Source organism: Nothoprocta perdicaria, unplaced genomic scaffold (assembly GCF_003342845.1).
Source record: "Nothoprocta perdicaria isolate Ctin4 unplaced genomic scaffold, notPer1 scaffold_20, whole genome shotgun sequence".
In the NCBI taxonomy this organism is placed as follows: Eukaryota; Metazoa; Chordata; class Aves; order Tinamiformes; family Tinamidae; genus Nothoprocta; species Nothoprocta perdicaria.
In genome coordinates, this window is record NW_020455205.1 from 4,560,185 (window position 1) to 4,577,341 (window position 17,157).

The window sequence follows — 17,157 nt, forward strand, 5'->3', positions numbered from 1 at the left end:
GTAATAATAATTAAAAAAAAAAAAAAAAAAAGAGAGAGACCAAAAAAAAAAGGGGGGGTTGGGATTTCTATGCTTTGCTTCTGCTTGCAGTTCAGAGTTTGTGGTGTTTTCCTGGATAAAGCTGCTTGCAGAGTGGCTGACCATGGAAGTATGAGACTTGTGCTTGGGCACTGCTTAACATGTGTTTTAAGAGAGAGAAATATACTGATTTGTGTGCTTGGTTTCCAGGAACTAAGCGTTCAGCTGCTCCGAAGAGAGAAGATGCCGCCCAGAGGTATCGCTGCTGCTTGCACAGTAGAAGTGTAGCCCTGCGTGGGGGGCCCTGCGTCCCCGCTCCTCATCAGCGGGATGGCTGGTTGGGGTGACAGAGCAGGCCTGCGGCACGGCTTCGTGCACGCGAGAATGCCCACGTTCTCCCCGTTGCATCTCTAGGTGTAGCAGAAGTTATTATCTCCACCTGCAGAGCTCTCTGCATTTATTCATTTGCCCTTGTTTTGTTTTTAAAGTGTCACACGCACAACAAGCCTGCTGATATAGCTGGTTATCCTTTTTGGCAATAGTGTATTTGATTACTGAATAGGATTCTCTTCTCCCATTTGAGACTTGTGCTTCGTTCTTCTGCGGTCTTTTGCCAATAAGAGTCAATGCTTTTTCTGACTCTAAGGAAGATGAAAGTAAATCAAGGTTGGAAACTCGTTTGGTGGATGTGGAAATTACAAAATTACTCGACAAATTACTTGTTGCTTTGTTAGGCCACCATGGTGAAATGCAGAAGAATATAAGTTGCTGTATTTCAGAAAAAGAAACAGATATGGGGGCAAATTGTTTGCAGGAATCTCTTGTCACACATTCAGTGTCTGTTTTGTTACAGGAAAGCAGCTCTGGAGGCTGCTATTAGAAAGAAAATTGAATTTGAGAAAAAAGCACTATATATTGTTGAACAACTGCTAGAAGAGAACATTACTGAAGAGTTCCTTGTGAATTCTGTAAGTGCTGCAAGTTTCCATACTATTTTCTATCTTAGTGTTTAACTTTTTAAAAGTGCTCGGAACAATTTTCTGCAGCTTAGATCCCTTCAGATCTGATGGCAATTATCTTACTTTCAGCATCTTTGCACTAAAAATCTGCCCGCTTTTTGAACTCATTCACACACTTATGAATCCTTACCTTATTACTGCTGTTTTCATTTATGCCCCTTGAGCTCCAGGCTGACAGGTGCAGTACTAAAATGGTAGGTCCAGATCACGCGCCCTGTGAATTTACAGAAACTTGCTGCAGTGCTGCTGTGCTGTTTGCCCTGAAGTTTATCCATCAGCATAGTTTTGCTAGCACTGTATGAGGATTATTCCTGCAGGGATTATTCCTGAAGTGAAGCTCTGAAGAGGTATATGTTTCAGTTTTGGTGTATATGTATTATCTAGCTTAATTTTCAGTGGCCACTTTGCAAAAGGTATGCAGAGTGAAAGCTCTCACCACAGGAGGAGAATGATGACCACTTATGGTGAATTTAGTCAAGAATTAGTTGTATGATCCAGACCCAATAGTTTCATCTGGCCAAAGCTGAGAGATCAAGCTCAGCTTGGATGACTCCGCTGTGCAGTGGAAATTGAAGTGGAAAGTCACAAATAGCTGATCTTATATTGCCTACTGATGAAGTATTTTCTTGTCATTTTAGGGCAAACTTATTACACCATCTCACTATAAAGACATTGTTGATGAACGTTCTATCATCAAGCTATGTGGTTATCCTCTGTGTCAAAACAAACTGGAAAACGTAAGTTACATTTTATCAATGCTCTTATAAAAACGCTGTTATCTCTTCAGTTTTAAACACAGAATAAAATGTTATTAAGTAGTGGGCCAGTGGTCCCATAACTCTGTTTTAGCATTGTCTTGCTGAAGTGAAACATTAAACCTGAGCAGTTGACAATTGTTGCTTTATGACAGAATCCCACGGCATCTATTTTGACAGTAATAAACATGAATGGGGAGCAGCTTCATTGCCTCCTTTGTGCATGCAACAACTTTCTACATTGGAAACTTCCTAATGTAGTTCCTTCTTCAGCGATACCACATTATCTCTGTGAGAAGAGAGGCTGAAGTGGAAAAAAAAAAAAAACACAAGGCAGGAATATTACTCTATGCCTGGTCTAAAAGTACGTGTCATCTGTGTAAAGATCATAGTCACACTTAAATATGGTGTTTTAGTGCTTGCTTAAGCAGAATGTGAAGATCCGTTGCAAGTAAGCTGTGGTGTGGTTCCAACTGTGGTATTCCTGATAATCTGAAAAAATCTGTTTAAGTAGAAAAGTTCATTCCTTTGTCCCTACAGAAGTTCTTTTGGCAACTATATTATATTTTATTTAAGTTCCTCTTTGTGTTTATGTTGGGGGGACTGTTTCTAGACAATAGAGTCTTACAGGCCCATAGATAGAGTATGGTTAAAAAGGGGTACATACGTAATTGTCCAGTGCTTAAACATGTGTAAAAAATTTCCTAATGGTACTTCGATTGGTGTACTTTCAGAACAGGGGGTCTTCTAGCTCTGAAATTGTTTTCTGTTGATAGCTAAATGTAAATGATTGAGGTACATCAATCTCTTACATCAGAGGAGGTAATACCGAGAGAATTTAGAGATTAGTTGGAGAACATCATTCATTTTTAAAACATGTATTAAAAATTGAGTTTTCTGTAAAGTCGTGGTAATTGCAGTGGTGGTGATGAGGGTGTATCGTTTTAGGTGCCAAAACAGAAGTACAAGATTTCCATGAAAACAAACAGAGTTTATGATATTACTGAAAGAAAGGTACAGTAACAAGCTATTTCTAAAATATATCTAGTAGTTTCTGAAGACCTGAAACATGGAAATACATTCTGTAAGAGTGTTCGTACAGATGCTTGACTTGGAGCTACAAAGTTCTTACTAACATCTGGTTAATGGCCAGAATGTGAAGCTCCTAGATAGTGTCTTGGTTTCTGGCTGCTCTCTCTATGGCAAGGAAAAGCTGTCATCTTCCTTTCTAAATGTAAGCATACTTGCTTTCCCAAGTTATCAAGCGTGACTCTGAAAAGAATTGGGATATTTTGTTTTGTTCCCTGCTGCAAGTGTCCCAGCTAACTTCTCAAAGGTGCTGCAAAATATTAGGTGTTATTCTGAAGTATTGAAGACAAAAAAAAAAATCAGTTCTATGCTGCCCAAAATGCATATTACAGATAGCATACTTTAAACAGTATGGCCTACTTTTTGGGTAAAAGATTGCTTTTGAATCTTTATTTATTTTAGTTTTTATTTCTTTAAAACTTGGTACTGGTTTGGTTCTCAGTATATAATGAAAGTGGAAAAAGAGCAGGGGAAGAAAAAGCTGCAAGTGGTTTGTGGGGAATGGTGTGGAGTTATTTGTTAAATTTAAATTGTCATGATGTATTAAAAGCCTAGAGGAAGACCTAAAAATAATGAATTGGCACCTGAATTTTACCGGTATTAGAAATATGAATTGTGTACCTTTCTTTGAATATTAAAGATGTCTTTTGTTGCATTTTGTCTGACTTATCTCTCTTGTTCCCAGTGTTTTTGCAGTAACTTTTGCTATAGAGCATCTAAGTATTTTGAAGCTCAAATTTCCAAAAGTCCAGTGTGGATGCGAGAAGAAGAAAAGCAAGTATAACTTTTCTATCCAAGCTACAGTGCTAATTAATTGGCTATGATGCAGAATGGTTAGGCTGAAGTAGAGCTAACTGATGTTACCTGTTGCTAACCTGTTAGTTTAACATGGTGTTCATTTTAAAAGGTTTGTTACCATATTAATTAGTATATTGGTACGAATCAATATTATTTTGACTACTTAATAGATATGACTATACAAGCTTAGAGGGTGGAAGAGTCACTGATAATAATCAATTGATATTAATAAAAAAGTGTATTTGATAGGACTGAATTTTTACAAGCCAGATGGTGTACAGGATTCATTTATTTTTATCCTGTTACAAGAGAGCTTCTAATTTTAGGAGAATGCTAGGCATGTTCTTCAAATTAGGTCCTGAATGCTTGCACCTGAAAATAGACTGTATCATCAAGAGGTGTTTTTAGCCTTTTTACTCAGGATTAAAAGAAAATGTCACATTGCCCATTTTCTGCTCTAACTACTTAAACAAGTGTTTTGCAGAGTTCCCATTTTGATGAGTTGAGTAGCTTAGGAAAGAAAGGCTTGCAAGTAATGAAGTGCACCACTGGGTGACACTGTTTAACAAAAAAACACTTGCATAGAGACCATGCAATTGAGTACATTCAAGTTTCTTTCTGCAAAGCACTCCTTGTAATCTTATGGTTTTCAACAAAAGAAACAAGCAGAAACTAAGTCTGTGAGCTCTTGTAAGCATTTTCATAGCTCCCATCAGTCATGAAATATCTGACCAATGAGACAAGAGGTTTAGAGCAGACTGGTCTCATTTAAGGAGATTCTAGTAGGTAAAATCAATCTCTTAATGAAATGTTGAGGGACATTTACCGGTAACTTGATGATATTGTTATGCCTTTTTTTTATTTATTTAAATTATTTTTTATTAAATGGAATATTTACAAATTCTGTCTTTATTGTTAACATCACAAGCATAAATTTGTGATACACCTGTGGTACATTATTACCCTTTCATCCTCTTCTCTCCAGATAGTGCATGGCTTCACTGAAGATAAGTTATTTAGTGTTAATAATTTAAATCATTTTAGGTTGCCACCTGTATTTTCCAGGCTTGGTTCTTTCACGTGAATGGTGCAGCTTGCATCTTTTTAAAAGTATGCTTTGTACTGTCCAAGCTTAAGGTGTTACTACATTGGCCTGCGTTTGCCACATGTTTAAAGGGTTTTCTTTCATTCATGAGAAGGACTGATGAGGGTATAAACTTTAGGCGTTTGGGTCTAAATCTCTTTGGGTGACTGTGACTTGCTGATACTATTCAGTGTTGCTCGGTGTAGCAGCATTGTGTTGCAAACACATGAGAGTCATGCTCTGTGAATGAATACAAATGAGCCTGTTCTGTTTGAGTGAGTGGCTGATGTTGGACTAGATTTTCAAATGTCCCTTCTAACCTCACCTGTTCTGTGATTCTCTATACTGATATGTATTCCAAGAGAATGTAGGAGAAAATCTTTAACTCCATTTCTTCTCTTTGCAGACCACCGGACATAGAGCTGCTGAGAGAGGGCCAGAGGTATACTCAACAACCATTTTGTTGTTCTTGTTCTTATATGCATTTATAGCTAGAAATACTAGCGTCACAACAGGTAAAAGTGAAATCTTTGATTTCCTGTGTTATATAAAAGCTAAACAAGACAAGTAATCCTTTGTGTAGACTCTGCACAAGGATTATTTGTCTTGTTTAGCTTTTTCCTTTGTGATTCTAAAACAACATATTTGATCTGTGTGATTTAGCATACAGCTGCTCTTGACCTGTATATCTTAACTGAGCCTGTTGAAACCTAAAACAAATACACTGTTTGTGCTTGGCATATTCTACACCATTTATTCTTTACAAACAAAATGGTACCAATTATATGTGTTGAAAGCTTCTGTACTTCTTGATAGAAAACATCTGTATCGGCTAAATGGAAGTCATGCAACTCTGTCATCTCTCAGTATAGTGCTGTACATTGTGATTTTGTTTGTTTTGTTTTGTTTTGCAGAAGATGGCCATTAGAGGGCAAGCTTGCACATGCTTAAAACAGGCCCTGCTGTCTCCCTAATTTTAGAGAATTAGGTTTATACATATACACAAACATACATGCAAATATATATATATGAGAAAAAAATATATATATGAAACCTATCTTCATTTTAAATTGTAATATATTAAAATTCATCATGGTAAGTCTGATCATGTTCTGTTTTCTTTAAAATCTTATTTCCTATTCCTTTTTAACTGCTAATAAGGAACTGGGAACTTTCTTATCTAAACAGTATATATTTGTGCCATCTTAATTGCAGAACCTTACAACTCTTTGACTTAGAGGTCTTTTAGAAGAGAAACCATGATTCTTTAAAGTAAAACTTTTAGTATCAGTGGAAAATGCGTTCCTAAGCTTAATTATGTAATATTGAAAAGCTGTTATAGCTAATATCCATTTCTTATTTCATCTATATCTTGTGTTTTCTGTTACAGTGGTCAGACTGGAGAAGAGGTGAAACTATGTGATGAAGTAATTAAAGCTTCTGACATTGAAAATCCTAGCGCATCTTCAGACCCACATGAATCTGGTTTTGCTGGCAATGTCAGTGACAGTAGCAGTGATACTGAACAAGACTTTGTTTCCTCTGTTCTACAAGGAAGTCAGTCAAGTTCAGCCCATCTTGCACAACAACTGCACAGAAAAAGCATCCCCCAAAAGAAACATCTTCAGAAAGTGTATTCCAGCCTTAAAAAAGAAGACTTGGATGTGGTAGAAGCCACTGAGCAACTATCTAGGTGTAAATTAGATGCTCAGGAAGAAATGCATGCTTGTTCTGTTCAAAATAAAGTAACTGTAAATCCTTCAGAAAATACTATTCCTGGAAAATCAAACACTGCAAAAAACGATGAAAATACCTGTAGTGATTCACAGATAGTTTTTTTGAGTGTGAGCAAAAAAGGGGAAGAACATCTTAAAAGAATGCTAGCTAAGTATGAGCTGAGGGATCCAGTTAATTCCTTGTCTGCCAAAGGCAATCTATTAGAAGTAATTAAGCAAACACTTCTGGAATGGAGAACTGAAGAAACGTTAAAATTTCTCTATGGTTCAAACTACGCTTCTTTGTACTCATCAGAACGTACATCCGCTGCCAACCAAGAGAACGAAGAGCTTGATGAGGATGACTTAGATGAACCTGATGATCTTAATGTTGCTGCAGGGGGGTCTGAAAACAGTTTGAATCAGTCGTTACCATTTAGAGGCAGGGGTGGAATTAAGCCTCTGCCTAGTTACGAAAAGTTAAAAGAAGAAACTGAATTTCTGGAACTTCGAGTAAAAGAGTTCTATAAAGGAAAGTGCGTCTTGGCTGAGGAGGCAGTGACACAGGCACAGATAGAGGAGCATCACCACGAAGATAAAGTAAGTGTCCAGTGGAGAAGTGTCCAGGCTGCTTAAAGTCTGCCTCCAAAGAATTAGACAAGGACTTTGTTTTCTCTCTGTAAGTGGCTACTGGCCTAGGTTATGACAAGCTGTTAATTAAAAATATAAAAGAAGGGTTGTGTAGATTCACAGTAATCCATATTTTAGGTAGCTAGGATTTTTTTTTCCCCTGGCTGTTTGACACATGCTGAGTTCTGACAGTTACCCTTCAGTTTGTGAAGCATGAAAGATTATTTTATAGCTTGAGCACAACTTGAACATGGTCTGAGGCAAGCAGAGGAAATGCTGGTAAAGTGAAATGGGAGGAGTTGAGTGGATGAATCCTGTGCAGGTTTGTAATGTGAAAGAAACTTGGTGTACAAACTAATCTCTACAGAAGGGTTAAATATATAACTTTTAACTACTGTACTGAATCCTTTCCTTTTATAAAGGCTTTCTGATGCTTCAATCTATAGCTGTTGTGCTAGTGTGCTAGTGTGCTAGTGCTAATCTATAGCTGTGTGAGGTGAAGCTGCTACAGAATCCGCTTCTAAGTGTCTGTATAGCCAACGTTTCTGTAAACTGCTGCTTCTGCCTTGCAGGGCAGGTGAGGAAGATTCCCTCAGAAAGCAATGCATTGTAAATGGAGTATATCTCAGGTGAGGGGGGGAAATTGTTTCCCCTCTTTGATACCTTAAACAAACTCTAATGATTATTTTTTCCTTTAATTCATGACAGGGTGAACTTGAACTTGGATTTCTTTCTTCCTTTCTTAAGACTACTTTTGGTTACTTATTATTAAACTTCTCAAAATTGGATCCCAGTCTTTAATTTGGCTATGTTGCTGCTATTAGATAACTTGGAAAAAAATGAGGATTTGCAGGCTACAAGACGTGTAAGCTGTGAGGTTTTATACTCATTGTTAAAATGTGACTATTTTGATGCATTGACTATAATTCACAATTAGATTACAAATGTTTGTGTTTTAATGTTGTAATACAGGATGATGAACAGGAAGATCCCACCTTCCCACTTGTTGATTCAAACGCACAAATGCAGATTAGAAAGAGGATTGTCCTTGAAAAACTGAAAAGAGCGTAAGCATTTCGTACTTTCTTAAAGATCAACCTGAAGTTGCTGCTCATTCACCATCACTTCAAGTAACAAACAGACTGTGCAGGGTTGTTCTGGCCTTTTCGAAATAGTATTGGGGATGTGATAAAGCCACTATTGCTGTAAAGAAACTGCTGATTTCTCAGACAAGCTTTTGTGATTTAGTTTCAGAGATCAGAGATCTGAGGTAGTTGTCAAAAGCTCAATACTGGTGAATTCTGTAAAAGAAACTTGTCTCTTCTTAAAACAGCTAGCCTCTTTCTTTTGAGATTTTCCTGTTGCTCCACTATTTTTAATGCAGCTGTCAGTTTATAATATGAACTGTTGCTTCTATTGCATGCTTTTTTGCATCACAGATTCATCTAAGTTTAGGAAGAACATTTTGTTTACCCATCTCATTTAAGTGTGTAGATTCCTTTTTTATTTCAATTTTTTGATGTAAATAAATATAAGTTTTTGAAATAATTGAGGTTTAGAAAGCTAATCCTTAGCATGTGAATTGATTTTTTTTTTTAAAGAATGTGTTGTCAGAACTTAAACGGGTTAAGAGAGTTAACTAATGAGTTAATAGAGTGTACCTGTTGAAAAGTGTATTTACATTCTTCTTTGCATTTGTGCTAACTAGAGCTTTTTGTTTTTATGAACAAACTGTGGTAAAGCAATTATTTTAACCAATATATTTTGCCCTCTAGATTGCCTGCAGTTTTGGGCCCTCTGCAGATTACCCTAGGTGATATTTACACAGAACTAAAGAATCTTGTCAAAACTTTCCGGTAAGTATTGGTCTTACCAATATTGGTAAGTTTTTTTTTTGGTCTTGTTTTTAAACATTTTTTTAAAATTGAATAATTACACAAGCTGTTGAGTGATTTGGGTGCAGAAAGGACCCCAGTGCAGATTTGTCATCTCTAGCTGTGCCTTTATGTAGGTAACATCACATTCCCTATGGACTAACAAGTCATCCCCATTTCCTGCTCCTGACAGTGGCTGGGTCACCAGAATTATTTGTAGGTTTTTAAAAACTAGGCCAGTGGTCTCTGGAGGATGATGGTGAGTCTTTTAAAGGTTCTGCTACCTCGTCACCTCCTATTAAGCGTGAGTTTCTGAGATCTGTCACTTTTTTTCTTGCTCTGTGTTCCATATAGCTGGGCTAAATGGTTTTAATGCAACTAATAATTGTTACCACCAGCTTCCACAACTAGGAAGAAACTCCAGCTTGACCTGTCCAGTTTCTGATTCTAAAGGAAGGGAGTTGTAGATCTACAAGCGACTTGATCGTCACAGATGGGCAGAAGCACTGCAGCGAGTATTTGGGAACAGTGGCACTAAAAAGGACAGAAATCAGAATCCTAGTAACTTCTCTGAATGCTTTTAGGTTTTCTTTGGGCCACAGCTGTCATATCTTGAACCTAGAGCAGGTTCTGCATACTGAAGCATGGTCATTGAGAGCAACATCAGTGGCAAAATGCATATCCTCTCTGATTCTTAAAACATTTTTTTTTTCCCCACTAACATACTTGAGATTTACACGTACATTTCAAAAACTCATTCTTGTGGCATTTACCACAAGGGATCTATGCTTTCCAAAGTAAAAACCCAATTCCACCTGAAGTTACGATTCATTTTTACATGAAGTACCCACTGGAATACTGATCTCTGGATGTAGCTTTTCTAGTTATGGAATCTATTCTTTTCCTTTCTGGTAACAGTGTGTAGGATTGTAGGATCTACTTTGATTAGCATTTTTAGCATTTGAACTCTTTAAGAGTACAGGAAATAGAGAAGTAGGAGAGGCCTTTGAGCCCTCTTTCCTTCATGTATCTCTCATGTAGTAGAGTCTGTTGATGCACAATTGCTTCCTTGTAGATGTTAACATGAAGACATAGGCTTGAATCACCAATTCCACAGATTAGCTTCAATTTATCTCATATGAGTATTCTCACTGATTGAGGTTGAATGCTTTAACAGGAGGACCTGAGATAAGTTTTAACATATACTTGTGTTTGCAGGGCTTATAAGTTGTTGCTTTCTTTGTTAGTGCAGTTCAGATGCTTAATGAATAAGGAGGTGGGGCTGACAAATGCAAGTACTCTCTTCTGTGTTTTATATCAGAAATATTTCAGCCTGAAGAGTTTGCTGAAGAGGGTAGGAGATAAAACACATGGCAGTACTAGAGCTTAGCTGAAGAAGGGTAAAAGAGCATGTGGTGAACTGAGCAACAACAATTTTCAGCTCCATTGGTTTTTAAAGGAACACTTGCAGTTCAGTCTCCTTTGGGCAGCATTTTATTCAATCATCACTGCTGGGAAACGCACTAGAGGGATCTCAAGAGACATTTTAGAATGGTTATAGCTCTTCCCAAGCCAAGTCCCTCAGTGCCTGTAAGCTTTTGTTACGAAAACTGAGATGTCAAATAATTCTCCAGAGTGTGTAAGGGCACTTTGTTAAAAGATCAAGAGAAAATTATCTATTCATATAGAAATCTAGGCTAAATGATAAAGATTGTAATCGCATTGATTAAGATTGTGGTCTTTCTTAAAAAAAAAAAAAAAAGAAAAGAAAGAAAGAAAAGAAAAACAAAAGGAAAGACTGATATAATACATACAAAACAGAATGTCTGTTTTGTAACCTACGGTTACAAATATTTTAACTCCTTTTATGGAGCTCATTGACACTGAACTCTCAGTGAAAATCTATGTATAGTTTAAAGATGTATTCAAGACTTTTATTAAAGCTTTGTCCTGACTTTCTCCAAGATAATACTTTAGTTTTTAAATTAGTATTATTAGTGCAAGCAACCTATGTGTGCCAACAGATTTTAACACTGGAATTTTAAGTTCTTAAATTAAGAATTTATTCATTATTAGTTTTAGCTTAGTCAGCAACACTTCGTTAGGGACAAGTCTCTGTATGTAAATATGGAAGTCACAAATTTTTAATGAACTTTTCATCACTGGGGAGAAGTGGCTTACATGACTGAATTGCTAGTTGAGCACACCATTATAACAAGATATACCATTATAACAAGGTATAACAACATTATAGCAGTGTCTGCTAATGTAACTAGAACATTTACTGTGACCATGTAAAACTTCAGCATTCATTAATACAGACCTGTTTCTAAAGTAGCAGATCATCAAAGTAAATGGCCTCCTCTTGAAGAGGATATGAAGATACAATAGTAGGTCATTGCTAGTTATAATCAAATAAAACGATAACTCAGTAGATAAATGTGCTACTCTCTTTAGGGGGAGAAGGGAGAACATCTGTCTTTTACAGTAGAGCTGGGGTAGTTGGAGCCTAAAGAACATCTGTGATTCAGTATAAGCTTATATTCATCTGGCTTAGTTAAAATACAACTTCTGTCAGTGTAAATGAAGTTTTAAAAAATAATAGTTAGCTGATGTCCTCTGAAATCCCACCCTTTGATCCTAATCCATGGAGTGAGTATACAGATCTACAAACAGCGGTTGACTCCAACCACAGATCATCTTCCTGCAGGGTGCTGAGGTGATCTACAACACCCACTGGCCCACGGAGATATTTGGGATCACCTTCCAGCTTGGTATACATAGCCAACTTTGAGAAGGCCATATGGAAACACTGTGCTTTCAGAATTGTGCATTTTCTTTAGTGAGAAGGGGAGGGAGTTAGCCCTAGTCAAGCCCCCTAACAAAAACTATTTCACTGCAAAACCCAAAGATCTGTTACCCAAACTGCGTAACCAAAGTTTTTGTTGTGTTTTTACATTTCCATATGATATCTTTATGACAATCTAGTGACCTTTTTCTCCCTTCTTTCACAGATTGTTCTGGAGTAACAGTTTTGGCTAGAGGCAAGACAAAGAATTAATGAACCATTTTTATAGAGGACTTGCACTTCCCTGTTTTCTGAAAGCTTTGCTCTTCAGAGGCCTTGGTGTTGACACACAGCTTGTTTTTGAAGTGGCTGCCCTTCCACTGCTCCTTATTACTTAAGGCTTCACACCCGTAGGTTGCTAGCTTTAGTCTGATCTGCCTGAAATGGCTTTTTCAATGCAGCTGCACAAGTGCTTCAGGACAGGTGTTGTAGCGAGAGGTTACTCGCTGTGGAGGCCTGGAGGTTCATGCAGGCCAGTGGCAGTGGTACATCAGCAAATCCATAATGCCATATCCTGCAGGTTATCTGTGTCTTCTGACTACCTCCTTTGTAAATAGCATATTGATGGCAGTGACTAGTGTTGAGACCTTGCCAATCAATACGAACATTGAATAAGAGTTAATTGACACAAATAACTGCATCTCTCAGTTTGTGTACAAGAATGACGCCTTCCTGTGCTCTGATCAATATGGCTCCTTGTCAAGCATTGAAATAAAGCTGTTTTCTCTATTTGACAGAGTTTTCCCGGGTGATTTGGAGCTGTCTATTCCACTGTATCTCATCAGAGCAGATTAACTGGAATGTTACATATGAATTGCCTGTCAGGATGATTCCATCAGGCATTTCTTGCTAGTGTTTATCACTGTCATCAGTATTGAGTCAAGACCTTCAGCCTTTGTTTTGTCTCTTGTTCTGTAACCAGAAAATGTAACAGTTTAGCAGGTTCTTATTTGTGCTATGTACTTCCATTAGCTATTTGAAATAGTAATTTGGCACAATTTGTCTAAATCCATTTAATGAACCATTTTTGTAGAGGACCTGCACTTTCCTATTTTCTGAAAGCTTTGCTCTTCAGAGACCTTTTGGATGCCCACATAGCTGTGGTTTCATTGTCAGCTCTGACTTGTCCATAAGTTTGTGCTTGTCCTGAACACCATGGATCACGCTCAGAATTGGCTGTAGCAGGTCATGGGTGACCTCCGCATTTGGCTTGTGCCCTTCCTAGAAGTTAACCAAATGTGTCATGAGGCATAAAATACAGCAGCCCTGCTTTTAAATACCCACATGGTTCTTGATGCACACCTCATTTTCCTCCTCTTATATCTGCACTAGCTTCCACTGAGTAAGTTAGAATTCCAGGTTTCTGTTAATAGTAAAAATCATCACAGGGCAGTTTCTAGTTTCTTAAAAAATGCAGTTGGTTTCTGCAACATTAGCTCTTGCAATAAATCTGGATCTGAAACCAACAGGGAGTTTACTCCACATGTCCCATTTTTGTATAGAGGGAGAGACTTACTGAGAGTTCTGCAACCCTTTCCTTACAGATTGAGATCGGAGAGAACCCTGGAAGTTTGTGGATTGCTCAGATACAGTTATATATGCCATATTGTAATCTAACATATTAAATGTTAATGTTTAAATGTTAACTGAAAATTAAGCAGTCAAAATCTTCAATCTGACTTTAAAATGTTCTGATGTTCCTAAATTACTGTTTTTCAGGTTAACAAACAGAAATATTATTCACAAAATGCCTGAATGGACACTAATTGCTATTGTCTTGTTATCAGCGTAAGTACCTAAAATGTCAAATACTTATAGCTTACAAATATCTTAACTAGCTAATCGAGACAAGACTTAAGATAGAAGTTGGGTAATTAATGGAAATGAAGTAAGTTCTCTTCACAAAGCAGGTGATTGTCCCACTTGCAGCAGCATGTTTACATTCTACAGAATTAAATTTGTTTAAGATTATGATACTACAGTGCCTAAACCCGTCCTTGGCTTTGTTCTATATTCTACAGAATTAAATTCTTTATGAGGGTTTTCCTAAGAGTTTTTTTACTATAAACTCTTTTAGGAAGCCTCTGTACTGAGAGCTGAAGTATAAAAGTTATAGTCATATGTATAAAATAACTTTATATTCTGCAAATGAATGTACATTCCTAAAGTTAAAAAAAAAAAAAAAAACCTTTCCTGTATAATAAAGCAGTTCTATCACAAATTCATATTAAACATTTAACGTTAATTCACCTTTTAGGAAATCACTGGTGGTTTCACACAGTGTCAGGCCCTACCTTTCAGTCGGGTTAAAACCATCAAGCAATCTTTTTACGTCTTTCAGCTTGAATTACAAGATTGCAAAAATCTTATTTCAGAGGCTGTTTATTACCGCACTGCTGCTCCTTCTTTTGGGCTTGCTGGGTCACTGGAGCCTGCAGGATGGAGAAGTGCTTACAGACATGCAGAGGTCAGGAAGTGTTGTGGACCAACCTCATGGCATCCCTAGTACTGCACTTACTTTCTTTGATATTACTTGAGTCTGACACATTGTTCTGGCTTTGCTGTCCCAAGGAAGGCTATACCAGTAGGCATTAGAGTAGGCTTCAGCGAGCCTTACATCTGTGTCACCCAGCCAGATACCGCTCAAATGATTCATTAAATCAGAACATAGAAAGTAACTTTACTTGAATGCCTTGGCATAAATTTTTTATCAACTGTAAGAACAAATCTTTTGTCATTTTTGCTATATATTCCTATGGTTGAATTGGTAATTTGTGAAACAGATCTTATGAATTTTTCAAGTACTTCTTTTGCATTTAATGAAATGGTGACTGTTTTGTTCGTGGGTTAAAATATGTCATTGGTCTCTGCTGCATATGATAAACCCTAAATATTTACATACCTAATAGCTAAAATAAACCTAATAAATCCTAGATATTTACATACCTGATAATTCTTTTACATACCTAATAATTTTTAATACCTTATAATTCTTTTAAGATGTTTTTAAGATGCTATGGAAGTAGCAGGCAGACTTCATATTAGAAGCAATTAGAAGCATAGAACCAAATCTTTTTTTTTTAACCTTTTCTCCCCAAAGCTCAACCCCTAAGCAAGTGAAAGCTAAAAAATTCTCTCTATTTTGTAATCAAATTTACGATACTGTTCTAGCGAAGTCTTGAACAAAACTGACTGCAGCTTATTCTAGTTTCATTGCAACTGGTGATCTGCAAATTTTGAACACCTTCTCTGAGCCCTTTCTTAGGACAGGCTATGCAAGAATGTCAGGAGCAGAGAGGCTGCATCAAGAGCATGAAGGTTTCTTTTGGTTCTTCTCTGTGGAAACATGGGAATGTTGCATCCTTTCAAGAAAGAGCAACACAGACCACTTAACTTTTTAGAAATTCTTACCAAACTTGAAGCAGCTGTGAACTTAAAGATTTAGTGAAATCCTAAAGTGTGTGTAAAAGACCAGAAAATCTATTACAGAAACCTGGCCAAACCCCATGGGAAGCAGGGCAATTTTCACTTCCCGTAGTCTTCCAGGGAACCTGCCGTGTCTTACTAATATTCTTCTTGGAAAAGATTGTACTGTCCGAGTTCTTATGTGGTCTCCCTTTTACATCTGCTGCATCAGGTATCATTACTTAGTGTAGCTAGGTCATTTAGATAGAGAAATTATATGGGCCTTGGTCAATGAGTGAGTCTGTACTAGTAGCTTCTTCCATTGAAGGATGCCAACCTTTTTTGGAAATCTGTCAGCAGGTCTTGACCTGGTTGCAAAAACAGGATGGTCGTTCTAATTCTGATAGTAATGAGTGAAGCAACACCCTGAGAAAGGGTGATCCTTCCTCCTTCCAACTAGATGAAAGATCACATATATTCCAGGCACCCTGGGGAGCAGAAAGTGTAAAAATACGGCCTAAAAGCTGAGCAAGCATGGGATTTCAGGGTATATATCAAACAAAACTACCAAGACCTTGAGTATTTTTGTTTGGCTTGGAGGAGAGGGGAGGGTTTTTTGTTTAGTTGCAACTGTTGGACTTTGCTTGCCCCCCATCTTGTGCCTAGGTGTTGTGGCTCACCACTTCCTTCTCATATATGGCTAGTATGCGCTGATGCAGTATGCAGTGCACTGGAGCACTCTGACTCGTTTTGTGGTCTCTGCGCTCTGCTATGCTGGTAGCCAGCATCGTTATCATCGTTACTGCTGTAGTCAATTCACGTATCATCACAATTTGATGCCACGTATTGTGCTGTCGTAATGCTGTCCTCTCTTCATTAGAGTGAGTGGGGGGTGTGAACTACCTCTTTGTAGGACACACCATGTAAGATGGTCACGCCGCCTAATATTGCAGCTTAAATTAGACCTAGGCTCTGTATGTAGTCTGCTGGTCCTGCAGAAGCTCTTCAAAGCAATTACGTGCTCTTAACTATTGACTGTTAAAGAAACTTGGGCTTCTGATTCATAGCAAGTAAGGTGTCAGAAATTAGGCAATGTAAATATCTTTTTGTAAATATCAAGTGTTGGGAATCCCAGTAGTGGGGCATATCCTCTCTTTTAATGAACAGATGGCTTTATTCAGTCAAATTCTCATATAAAATATGAACAACTAGCCTGAGTCATTATTGAAAATCTAGCCTGAGGCAGTCTTGCCTTTCTGACCAGCACGTTCGACAACAGACTGCAACAAGAGCAATACAGACTTTCCTAGAATACACTTAACAGAGCCCGTGAAGAGAGCATGCATTCATTCCTAAGATAGCACATGTCTCTCTTCAAAATTATCTGTAGATCAAATGCCTTATTTATTTGGTGGTTATAATAACTTCAGTAGTGGCAGATTTCTGCCTCCTCCTGTATTATTCAGTACGTTATCCGAATTGCATGTTATAGTAGTATCTGCTTTGTAATATAAACTAGAATGCAGAAGGTGTATCTTTTCCAGCAAAAAGCTTTATGAGATATTAAATGAACGAGATAAATAGATGCACATGCAGTAGCTGAAGAAGGACTGGAGAAGGCAGTGGGAGGATTGGTTACTGTACAAGCGAGGGCATTTGCTGTTTTTAGTGTATACCCCTGGTACAGTCTAATGGAAAGCTTTCAAGATATTTTCAGGAAATGTCTGCTTTCATTTTAGTTATCTGAGAGCTGGCTGCTTCCAGTGAACTGTGGTCAGCTTCATGCACAGCCTAGGCAGGAGGGTTCCCCCACTAAAAGCTTTGAAGCATTTCAGAATGTTCAGGGATTAGTTTATAAGCATTGGGCTGCAGTATTTAAACACACTCAAAATGACCATGATCGCTAAACAAAAGCCGTCGTT

The 17,157-nt window shown here is 37.6% G+C and overlaps 1 protein-coding gene across 1 annotated transcript in view; it reads left to right on the plus strand.

Annotated features, from left to right (window-relative positions):
* RPAP2 (RNA polymerase II associated protein 2) overlaps positions 1-17,157 on the plus strand; it is a 32,585-nt gene that overhangs the window by 1,623 nt on the left and 13,805 nt on the right. The window contains exons 2-12 of the mRNA XM_026038023.1: positions 91-148; positions 229-274; positions 872-986; positions 1,676-1,774; positions 2,741-2,806; positions 3,567-3,655; positions 5,170-5,205; positions 6,154-7,078; positions 8,081-8,175; positions 8,884-8,964; positions 13,550-13,618. Coding sequence (XP_025893808.1) covers positions 91-148; positions 229-274; positions 872-986; positions 1,676-1,774; positions 2,741-2,806; positions 3,567-3,655; positions 5,170-5,205; positions 6,154-7,078; positions 8,081-8,175; positions 8,884-8,964; positions 13,550-13,618 — 1,679 coding nt within the window. The remainder of the gene's footprint in view (positions 1-90; positions 149-228; positions 275-871; positions 987-1,675; positions 1,775-2,740; positions 2,807-3,566; positions 3,656-5,169; positions 5,206-6,153; positions 7,079-8,080; positions 8,176-8,883; positions 8,965-13,549; positions 13,619-17,157) is intronic.